We start from the raw sequence: 12,394 nt of genomic DNA, 5'->3' as shown, positions 1-12,394 counted from the left end.
GTCCTTCAGTGTGTTTGTCGTGTTGCACGCTCGGTCTTGTTTGGCATCACTGTTGCTGCACAGAGTTCATATAACCCTCCCTGTGTTGAAATTCAACATCCATCATCTCCAGAAGCATGACTTTTATGGCAATGTTTTCATTAGCTGCTCAGAGTCTGTAGCAACAGAACACAGCTAGCGCAGGTTATTGTAGGACACAATGTTCTGTTATACAGATGTCGGATCATAATTTGAGCCAATTTGTTAAAACAGGAAAATAATCCTGCAGCAACAGGAAATTTGAATTATTATGTGACTTATAATTAATGGGCATTTTTTGTAGATGTTGTTTTCGTAGGTATCACTGTGTGTCATGCTAAAACATTTGTGATCATTCAACATTTAACATTTTCCGGGCAAAGAAAGTCAGAGATTTTAAAGTGGAAATTACAAACCTTAGAAATCTTTTTAAACGTTGAATACGCTACAAGTTTGCATTTCCTGCTGTGAAGGAAAATGTCGGCAACAAAATAGTGATCAAGTTAAGATCCTACATCTGAAATTTAAAATCACCTTCACTGTCAGTCAATAAATGACTGTTTACGCCGAGGGTTTCAACAAGGCTTTTTTATTTTTTTTAAATGTAACGCCCTGTGAAAACACATCAGGCAATTCGTTGTTTAAGCAGAAATCATTCCATTAAATGGTTTCTTCTTGTTCCATTACTGATTCTATATTCCCACTGAGACAGACCTGCAGAAGAGAGCTCAGGCTGAAAACTAGGTAGCCTCCTCTCTCAGCTCTGTCTGTGATGATATGCATGAACAGCACTGGTAATTCACTTACTCTGTGTGCTCAGCACTGTTGAAAGGTAGCACAGGGTTCTCTGTGCCTCACAGGAAGAGGCTGTAGCTTTATTACACACAGGATAGTCATCAAGCAAGGTGTTTAGTGCTAGAGTAGTTATCATACTGCAATTTCCATTACAGGAAAAGGTATTTCCATGGTATTGTATCATCAAAAAACTGCTCACCTTCTTTAAATGAGTTTCCATCTCAGTGGGTACCAGGGTAAGCTGTTGTGTTGAGGCTCAGCAGGTTGGGGTTTAGGTAATACTATGATTTGATAGTGCCACGGAATACCTTTGCTTAAAGCCCCCTGTGCACGCCAGTTCTCATTGTAACTTCTATCAAATTATTAACACTCAAAGCTCTCCTTTAACAATCCTCTCCCTCTCTTTTCATTTGCAAATCTCCCCTGTCCCATTCCTCACCTAGCCTGATTCTGATAAACAGGCCATTCCCTCAGTGTCTGATCCCATCCTCCCTAACCCCAGTCCAGAAGTCACCTCATTATACCTTTACCCAGAAATCCCCCTTTCTGCCTTCTCACCTCCTCATCCCTATTCCTTATCCTCATCCTGTCTGCCCCAACCTCAGGTAAACAATAACCACATCCATGTCTGTCTCACTGTCTTGTATGTGTCCCTATCACTGTGTGTCATGTTAAAAACTTTGTGATCATTCAACATTTATCATGAAGAAATACACGTTTTATCTATATCACTCTGAGTTTCCATTTCAATGGAATGCAGTGTCATGGAATACCAGGCGCTTTAGGCTTGAGGCCCAAACCACTAAGCATGCAAACTCTAATTTAACTCCCATCTGATGCTCATAATATCTCTTCCTCTCTTTGACTTTCCCATTCCCACACTAGTCTGGATCTGCTGGACAGAGTCAGACCATTCCCTCACCTCACATCCTCCCTGCTCCCCATCCTAAAATCTCTTCATCATTACTATGTCCAGAAATCACCCTTTCTACATCCCCGCCTCATACCTATTCTCCATCCTCCTCTTCCTCCTCTTCCTGTCTACTTCAACATCAAGTATAAATAACCACATCCATGTCTGTGTTTCAGCATGTCAAATCTAATCAAATCTAATTGTATTTGTCACATGCGCCAATTACAACAGGTGTGATTCTTTACAGTGAAATGCTTACTGTGTCCCTATCGTTGTGTGTCATGCTAAAACCTTTGTGGTCATTCAATATTCATCATCTAGAGATATTGCACATCTTTAATTTATAGCACTATAACTGAGTTGACGTCAAAATGGAATGTAGTGTTCTTGAATTGAGACTAATCAGGTTGGGGCTTGGTCAATAGGATGGTAGAGTGCCATGGAATACCAGGTACTGTAGGCTTGAGGCCCATCAAACTGAGAATGCCAACTATCATTTAACCTATCTGATTCTCAAAGTCTCTCTTTTAACAATCCTCTCCCTCTTTGACCTTCCATTCCTCTGTTTCCCATTCCCACCCTAGCCTGGATCTGCTGAACAGACCATTCCCTCTCCTCCCATCCTCCCTGCTCCCACTCCTAAAGTCACTTCCCTCCTTTGTCCAGAAATCACCTTTTCTACCTTCTCACTCCCTCAAACCATGTCTTCATCCTTATCCATTCTACTCCAACTCAAGGTGAAAACAAACACATCCATGTCTCCCCATCTGTCTGCCGTGATGGAACCCATATCCCCTAATGTCAGAGCAAACATTATACTATTATTTTGATGCTCTCATCTATCCCTTATCTGTCACTAAGTTTTCTTCTCTGTTGCCTCTAATTCCTTCATTCTTCATGGAAAACCAAAGACCAGTCAATCTGGGGCACTAGATATGCAGCTTTGTATGAAAGAAATGCAAAGAGATCCCTTGAATGAGTCACATGTGGTGAGTGCCTCTTGTGTGCCTCCAAACCATAGCACTATTTATGGCCACGTCATTTCTATATGCAGAGCCTGCTGCCTCTCAGAGAAACACAAAATGATGTGCTGTCTGTTTGATTTTAAACATGATGAACTCCGGATAATTATATATATTTTAGAAGTATATATTTGTTTAACTTCTAATCTAATTTGCATGTAACTTACAGTTGTAGTTATTAACATCACAGTCATGTTGCTGTTTCAGTGTCACAGCAGTGGCTCCACATATGTATCCCAATAACAACGCACTGCAATACTCCAACCAAAGCTGTTTTTAATAACGTCAAACAGGTATTTTGCCCCCAGCGCCACATGCCTGCTAAAGTAACTTGTACTACCGTCTAAATTACAAAGGACACATGTAGACACAAAGGTCTTGCATGCAAGAAGCATGTGAGGTATTTTTTAGCTACTCTGGGCCCTCTCATGCTAAGGCTGAATATATTTTTGTGGTGTTGCACTTTGTGAGTTAGACTGCCCCTCCCTGTTCACAGATTTCTGATCAGTTTGAGTTAGCGCCAATCAGTCAGTCTAGAGTACAATCTGAAGCATCCAGACAGGCTCACTAGTTAACCATAATGAGAAAACATTCCTGAAAATCCTCACCTCTTCCCTCTATGAGACTGACCAACAGGCCTGAAGCCTCCTCCCCCTGTTCACCCCCAGCCTCTCCGCCTCTGTCTCCAGTAAGCATGTCTGGCTGAGCATGCAGCCACTCAGGCTGTACCAGCCTTGAACAACAGCCCTTATCTAGGTGAAGAACATAGACTAAGTCCCAGGCCCTGGCTCTGAGTCAGATGAAGAGAGATTGTGTAAAATAAGGATTGGGATGATTATTCTTATTCTAAGGACTCTATGACTCATTATGCTTTGTGAACCAAAGGCCAAACTCGGCCATAATGCCTTTTAGGGTCAAAGTTGTGGAATCTGACACAAGTGCATCACTCCCTCATTATCGTAATTTGCTGTGCTGACAACGTTTGTAGCACTGTCTGTCTGTCTGTTCTGTTTCCCAGGGTTCCTTGTGGAGGGAGTTCCCCGGGTCTGTGGACAAGTGTCACTCCTGTCAGAAGCGCGTGTACGTGGTGGAGAGGATCAGTGCTGAGGGACTTTATTTCCACAGGGAGTGCTTTCGCTGTGACACCTGTGGCACCGCCCTGCGCCAGGGAGGCCATGCCTTCGACTCTGAGCAGGGTATGTGTTTCTCAACACTAAGGTTTAGATGTTCGCTTACTGTCAATCAATCAATCAGCCAATCAATCAATCAATCAATCAATCAAATCAGCAGTTGTGACCAAGTACTATTCAGATACCAAACCTAAAACCCCAAAGAGCAAGCAATGCAGATGTAGCGGCATGGTGGCTAGGAAAAACTCCCTAGAAAGGCAAGAGCCTAGGAAGAAACCTAGAGAGGAACCAGGCTCTGAGGGGTGGCCAGTCCTCTTCTGGCTGTGCCAGGTAGAGATAATTAACTGTTTATGTGCCCATTTTTCTAAATCCTCTTTTGATCATGTTCAATTAGGCAAGTTATACTGCAAGCTGCACTTCACACAACGTAAAAATGGAATGAACCATCGGAGGACATTCAATTCACATCTGGTAATTGTTCTCGATCATTCAATCATCCACTTGCCATTGTCATTTTGATGTTAATTTGTGGGACATCTTTGTGACTCAATGGGTCTCTCCCTCAGGGTCAGAATGTAGCCAGGGTTCAGGAGGGATCAGAGACACAGACTCCCAACGGTGACCCAACAGAAGGCCTGCAGAGCCAGTCACCAGGTACCTTCAGCTCCCGCCTGAGGAAGAGCCTGAGCTGGCCCCTGAGTGTGACCCGGGCTGTGTGTGACTCCCCCCGCCGCCTGTCTCGCTGGGTGCATGGTACGGCCCAGGCTGTGGCCCTCCACTTTAGGGCCAATGTGCAGGACTATGTCTTCCTGTATGAGCTACTGAGCCTGGGAGTGCCCCTGCTGTTCATGATCCAGGAGGTGCTGCTGCAGATGTACTCTGAAACCGGGCCTGTCTCTCAGTCCATCCAGCCCCTACTGCTGTGGCTGGAGGAACACCTGGGCCACAGGCTCATGTAGAGGCCCACCAGGGAGGAAAGCCTAATCCTAACCCTGTCCCTAACCCTCGTGCAATAGGGTCTGAACCCTGGCCGAACATTAACTGCCGTATCTTGCATTTGTGCCATGTCATATGACTGCAAGCTACCATTTGACCATGTGTACAAGCACCTTGTTAATATTTTCTCACAGAATATGTAGCTGTGAGTGCATTAGATCTAATCCTACACCAACCAAAGAACAAATAACATTTCCCAAGCAGTAGCTTGGTTTGTGATACGTGTGGTAGTTTTTCATGAACATTACATTTTTCTTTATGATGAGGGGTTATGTGCTGTAAATGGTTTCATGGTGGTCTAAATCATTTACGGTATGTGGTTGATATGACTGCTGAAATCATCCTATCTATTTTGCTCTAGAGTTGAGTCGTTCAACAACTGCCTGTCAAAATCGAGCCCGTTTTTACATGGCTTAACTCAGGTTATGACCGAGTTTTTGTGCGGAAAAAGTCATCTAAATGAAGACTGACTTGAAACACTTTAACTTGGGGAGCTGCCTTGACCTGTGGCTCATGCCTGATGAATGGTGTGGGAGTTAATGGCTGCCTAATGGCTGTCCAGGCCTTGGATAATGACTAGTGCTGACGCTGCACGTTTACTGAACTCACAGGTCGGGGTCGGGGGCCAACGTGGATCTGTGCTTGACCAGATTTTCTCATCTTTTTTTTCTATTTCAATATTGTTTGACACACGTTTACATTTTAAAGTTGTTATTGTAAGATTTCCTATGACACCATGACCGTAGTGTACTTTCGCTACACATTATGATAACTTTTATTGCTTTATTTTATGGCCCAGTGCCTCCAGTATTTTTGTGCGTTGTCCGTTGTACTTAAAAAGGGAAGAGGTTTCATGGCCATGGGCTTCGGTTTACTACTCCAGTTCATGGACTGTTTAATGCTTACTCATTGCTGCCACCTATTGGTGAAACAGATGCAAGGCCAAATTCAATTTACTGTATGATGAGGTGGGATAAGGGACAATCTTCTAAAGAGTTGTTGTGTGTTTGTAATATACGTTTTCTTCATTTTTGTTATTTTGTACAAGTCTATTTCACTTAAATATGTTTTTCATAATGTTACGAATATTGCTGAAAAGAATTGTTCAGGAGGACAGAATCTGACATGAAAACTCAGGCTATGTTTGAATGCTGTGGTGTGTATGTTCTTTCCTGAACCAGAAGTTACATAATTCATGCAATACACTGTACAGTGCTAAATTGTGTGTTGTTGAGTAGCACAATCTCATGTTTTCTCAATGCCTTTTCTTTGACTATCTAACAATTACAAAGTTTCAATACATTTTACCTGGATTTAACCCTTCCTCTGATTTCTCTCTGTATTCTAACCTATATTTCCTTCCTTTAATTTCTCCTCATGTTCACTTGAAGTCTGTTTTCAACTTTCTGACGATGAGCCTCCTGATTGGTTAGGAGACATGCCATTCTGAAGGTGATCACCTGCATGGTCACATGGTTTTGTGAATAATGTTTTGGAGTGAATGTCTGGTCAGATTAGTCCCAGTTACTGTCAGGACTTCCACACACAAGTAAAAATTGTATTTATCTGTTTCGTCTGCATCCGGCGATACCAACCATTAGCCGATGTACTTAACGGGGGCTGAACTAGAGCAGTGTTTGTGAGACAATGGCGGTTCCTGAAAAAGGTTCTTCTCACAAAAATGTCTACTCTACAAACTATTATGATCCTACTATCGAAAGGCTGAGACTCACAAACACGCACGTGTACTCGCGTAGACAGCTTTCTATCATATAGAGGCATGTCACTCTTTCTCCCATCTTTTGTCATCTTTCTTTCTCTCTTCCAGAAGCTGTCACCCAGGAGAACTTTCTCTTGACCCACACAAACAAAGGGAATTAATATCCCAATAGGTTCATAACTCATGTTGTCTTAAATTAATGCATTGAATAATGTATTATGGGACTTCGAATGCAGTCTGCTTTTCTCATGGAGATTCTGTGTAAATAAATGAACTGAGTTATTTGTCATCTTGATCCAGTTTACTGTCATTCTTTCATAATATCACAATGTTGTTCTCCCCATGGTTTGATATGGCACATAGAATAGTACAAATAGGGGTAACACATTTAAATCAAGCCATTCAGCATGACATAGTATACAGGCTCAGTATTCAAAGTAAACCCTAAACATTAACGCCTCTTTAAGAGCATGTCTCCTATATTTAGTCTACTTGCCATGTCTTGTCTAGTCTCCTAAATTAAAATATATGGGTTAAGTTCCTCTGTCCCAGTCTCAGTGCTGATAAGGCCCCAGACGGACATGTTCCTGGATGGGTTCCTGGAGCTCTTTCTGGATCCATGAGAGCCAGAAAGGATTCTTTGGTGATGAGGTCACAGGGGACATGTCAAACCATACAACTCTCTCCCCAGCCAGCCCACTGTAGTCCTGCCAGATATGCTTCATGGTTCTCACAGGAGGGAGGCAGTTCTCTTTCTCCGTATGCACCATCAGTGTCTTGTGTCTTATTCAAAAGCCATGAAATCATCTCTCATCATACCTGGTTAAGATGTTTTGTCACATACAGTACACAGGATAGGTGCAGTGAAATGTGTTGTGTTACAGGGTCAGTCATAGTAGTACGGCACCCCTGGAGCAAATTAGGGTTGAGTCCCTTGCTCAAGGGCACATCGACAGACTTTTCACCTTGTTGGCTCGGGTATACGAACCAGAGACTTTCACTTGATGGACCAACGCTCTAACCTCTACGGTACATGCCACCCCACACCACTAGAATACCTTTTTTTTTAAAGCATCTACTTTGGAATAACAATTATTTCAAAGGAAACATCATACAATCAATGTATCATACTAGCTGCCAAAGCATGTCTCTCAGGCTGTATTATCACCAGTATCCAATACCTTCTATTAGCTTTGCTTTTAAGGGGAAAGCTTGATTTAATGTAATCACAACAGAGGTACAGACTATTGAAGCACTCTTTTTTTTATTGTGTCATCCGCTTGTCCCTTCAACCCATCACCATGGAAACCCCCAAAAACTTCAGCCAAACACTTTTGCAAGCCCTGATGATGCTGCTTGTAAAAATGTCTGTTTCTCTGAGTTCTCAGAGCCTCTCGTACAAACATTCAAGGGAGGTGTTCCAAACCAAACCTGGCACATCTGCTAGACCGGGGCTGGATAGGCCTGGACATTTTGTTCAGACAATTTGCATCACACAGTGTGACGGACCAATGGTGTGGGGGCTGTGATGCAATTAAAGCTACTGGGGTCAGCAGATTGTGCCTCACACAGCCGAGATCAAGGAGAAGCTGAGGAAATGTGATCCCTAAAAACATTGAAAGGTCTACAGAAGGCCACGTGTTTAAAAGCAACTTTCTTGACTAAATAATAATGGAGGTTTGTAAAAGCAATATCTTTCAGTGAGATAAATCATGAGACACAGGTATGTGTCTCTTTGGTGTTGTATTAAAGTAGATATTTTATTTTATTAATCTGCTTCCTTCAGAGCATTCAACCCAAAGCATAGATTTGAGATTGTCAATTGAGAAATGCCAACCATTTTACCTCAGCCATTGGAGCTATCAAGTCAAGGGTAAATGTGCATAAAACGGCTTTATGGAAGAAAATTGCAGAACAATTACTTGCAAAGGAAATTACACTCAACTGAAGTGGCACACTCTCTTGACAGTCAATTAGAGTTGACCGCCTTGACATTATATTTTCTATTCAGCAGCCATGCTTTGTAAATCACTGCCTTATAGTAATATGCAGCTGGTTAAGAGATGAAGAACTGTTTTTCCTATCTGACCCGGATGAGATGAACTTTGAGCCTCTGTTGCCAGCTACTGGCATCTAATGCCACCCACTTTTCCAATAACTGTGTTTTATGGCTCCACTTTCTACTCTGACTCACACCTTCCTCTCAATCTGATCCCTGATCTATGTCACTGTCCCAGGAGAGGGAGGGCGATGAGATATTAATATATAGTGCCTGTATGTGCGTGTATGTATGTTTTGTCTCTCACTTTCCCCCACTCTGTCTCTCCTCTGCCACTATACTGTATGTCTGCCTCTCTGTCTGTGAGGGTCTTGCTCTCTTGTCTCCACCTTTTCCTTTTCCTGTTGTACCTCTTGCCCCTTCCTTCCTGCTCTGTCATCACCCGTTGCTGTGCAGCTCTGCTACGTAATAGCAATACCCTCTGGACTCCAGTTCTCACAGTAACTGTTGTGATCTCAAATCTGGGGAAATAAACTAAATGAGTCAAATGAGGTTATCTAAGTTATTAACTGATCACTTTTATGAGTCATTAACGGGTTGGCAACTACCATCTACTACAGCTCATAACAGTGTAATGATTCTATCCTGCTGATTCTATTTCATGTCCTCTAACATGTCATTGGAACAGGTAACCACTAGAGAGCACTGTTGTTTAGAAAGAGGCTCATGTCAAGGGATCAAGGAAATGACCCAAAAATGCCTCTATGTAATTGTCTAATATGTGGGTTCAGGCATTGGCCAGCATAAACATGTTTAAAAGAACCAAGGCCTACAGCATACCAATAGAATCGGAACACTTTCTTTCTCTTTCTCTCTCCAACTTTCTCACGTGTTCAGCTCACTGAACCATTAAACTATAAGCTTCAGGCAGGTTTATGTTGGTATCACAATATGCACAGCGGCTGATTTGATATCTCTCCTATCAGACCACACTGGCTGCTCCATGCTTAATGTCATTTACAACAGGATGAAATCTTGCCTGAATAATCGTATTGCTCAAGGGAGGGTCTGTTTGATCCCCAGTGTTTGGCTCCCATTATATGGCTCACCTCTCTATTGTAAGATAAGGCAGCTTGGTGACAAACAGGCCAGGACAGACTGCATATCTTCCTAATGGAAAGGTTAAGGTGCTCTGAATAGCACAACCTTCAGTCACATCTCAGTCTGACAAACAATGTGACCGAGTGCCAACCTGTCAGAACCAACATGTGACCATTACTGACACAGATTCTAATGAAATCTATCAGTTGAAGAAAATTAAAGATTTCAGTTTCTATTTTGGGAACCTGTTGAATAGCTAGCTATCAGTTGTGATAACGGCTTCTATTAATTTATTATATAGATTTTGTATAACCTCCCCTCTTGACGTCAGTTATTTAACATGGAACAGATGCCTAGGAAAGTGGAGGTACCAGATGCTACATAGTACAGTACCTAAGGGTTATCTGCCTATTAACTGGCTAGTGATATTAAATTAAATTACCAGCTGAGAACAAATCATGCAAAGTCATTTAGACTCGGCACACACTCCTTGCTTACGCAATTGAAGAGAACAGAGATGCCGTTTAAAAGCATTTAGCCCAACCAAACTGCAGATGATCTCTTTGGCATTGGATTACTTGTGTGTCATGGACACAGCATTTAATGCCTGGAGATGGAATTGGTGAGAGATGGGGTTAACTGAGACCAGTTATGAAGGGCAAGTCAAGTATCACAGTGATAACTCAAGTCTGTTTTGACGTGTGCACGTGTTCGTGTGTGTCACTGCTGCATCTGAGGATCCGTCTGCCTGTGAACTTGACAGTCCTGAACCTGGGCCCTGTTCTGAAATAACAGCAGTGCATCAGTCAAGATGCATGTTGTTAATTCAGTACGTTATGATCAGCGTATTCTGGGAGTCCACCTGCGAGCCGCACTCATCACCTAAGGTCTCAGATGAGACAGTAGTCCATGGTGTAGGGTGACAGGGTGCATGGCCTTGGATGGTGGATAGAGGTGGGACTCCAGTGAGAGGAAAGGGAGCGTTTTAGAGTTGTGTTCTTTGTTATTCTTTGTGTCTGTGGAGATGACCACAGTGGGGAGTTTAGGAGGCACAGAGGAGGCCAGATGCTGAGGTCGAGGGGATGTGGAGGTATAAGGAGGGCTGTGGGCTCAGCGCTCCCACTCCTCTCTAACGTGCTCCTCATGCCTCACCCCACAGCAGGATCCTCCAGCACATGGGAAAATCTAAGTGCTGACACGGCCATGTGGGAACACATGCACTGACAAATAATCACACAAGCCCTATCACAGATCTCTCTCATTAATTGTGTCTAGTCTCAAGTTACATTCGACACCTCTGGATGTGATCAACACAACAGAAGCTGCAGGGACATGTTGAATGAGATTTCAGAAATATATCTCTTACAGCAGAGCAAAGACCGATATGAGGTTTCAGTCACACAAAGCATATGTGAAGTGGCCCTGCTCTTACCCCTCACTGTCTTTCACAGAACTGAGTATGGCAGAGCAAGTGGCATTGGTAGAATGCTGGTGTAAAATGGAATCCACCGCAGAGGTCACTGTTCATTGTTGTATCTGCCTGTCCGCTCTGCTCATCCCCGTGGACTGCAATGTGACTGTGAATTGACACTGGGAGCATTTCATATTTTCATGTAAATGCCCTTATCTTAAATGCCCTTGTCGTTCACACAGGTTATGTAATAACAATGATTAGCATTAAAAAGAATAGCAATCTGAGGCTGAAATTGCAGTGAAATTACAGAAGCTGTGAGCGGCAATGAAAATAGAAAGCTGTGGAGAGGATACATTTTTTTTAAAAGCACAATTTCATTATCTTAGCACTTTCCAAATCATTCCCTTAAATGGAACAAGACATATGTTCCCATCGGCAAAAACACATTGTTACAGTAAATGTATCTCAGAAGAGTAATATCTACATGTGTTAATTATAAACCATGTTTCAGGAGAAATACTGTACGTAGGACTTCTATTCCTTTTGCTGTATGACTCCTGATGGCAGGAGAAAAAGCTATAAGTTAGTAAGCATGCTCTTAGTCATATCAGTTGAGTGCTAATATCAGTCAATTTGATTATGTAATTCTTAAAGCCTGCCTTAAAACAAGCTGCTATGAGCATATCTGTCCATCTCTTGTCAAATAACCAGTCTAGTGAGAAATGCATTTGAAAGCTTGGTCAAATGGGTCAAACTCAGTGGTAGAGCTCTTGGGGTGAAGTGGCCCCAGACGTCCTGGCCAGAGGGGCTCCTCACTGTCTGCACCAGGGCCATGCCACAGATAGTCCAACAGTACTGTCTCCTCTAATGACAGCCCAGGGCAAGGCCAGGGCCATTGTGTATTTTGTTTACATGGCGTTGTTCACATAATTGTATCAAAAGAGATGGCAAAAGGGCTGCACTGTGAATAGGCCTTTTGTTAACCCAAAGTTTTTCATAAAACTAGACAGCAAGAGTATGTTAGTATTATTGTAAAAACAACACACAAAAATGTATTCATTATCATCTGCATATTTGATTACATCCCAAAATGTAGGAGGTTAATAATGTGCCAGCAATAGGCCTGTGTTGTCAAGTAGAGGCTTGAATGTCATTGATTTGCTAACAGCTCTCACCACTTGCCTGGTCAGCTGTGCTAGCTAGACCAAGTTCACCAGATCATTAGCAGAATGAGGCAACAAAGCCAGGAAGTCATTTGAGTGATCCTGTCTGTGGTAAATAAGCAA

At 42.6% G+C, this 12,394-nt stretch overlaps 1 protein-coding gene across 4 annotated transcripts in view; it reads left to right on the top strand.

Annotated features, from left to right (window-relative positions):
- LOC115203060 (F-actin-monooxygenase MICAL2-like) overlaps positions 1-6,889 on the top strand; it is a 43,645-nt gene extending 36,756 nt beyond the window's left edge. For 3 of the 4 annotated variants that reach the window (XM_029767388.1, XM_029767389.1, XM_029767390.1), the window contains 3 exons: positions 3,767-3,944; positions 4,273-4,349; positions 4,445-6,889. In XM_029767388.1, the coding sequence (XP_029623248.1) occupies positions 3,767-3,944; positions 4,273-4,349; positions 4,445-4,837 (648 nt within the window). In that variant the 3' untranslated portion in view covers positions 4,838-6,889. The other variant, XM_029767391.1, reaches the window with a different exon arrangement.
- The last annotated feature ends 5,505 nt before the right edge of the window (positions 6,890-12,394 follow it).

The sequence above is a fragment of the Salmo trutta genome, chromosome 12, assembly GCF_901001165.1.
Source record: "Salmo trutta chromosome 12, fSalTru1.1, whole genome shotgun sequence".
NCBI classification, from domain to species: Eukaryota; Metazoa; Chordata; class Actinopteri; order Salmoniformes; family Salmonidae; genus Salmo; species Salmo trutta.
Note: the sequence above shows the minus strand (reverse complement) of the source record. Positions and strands in the feature narration are given on the sequence as shown.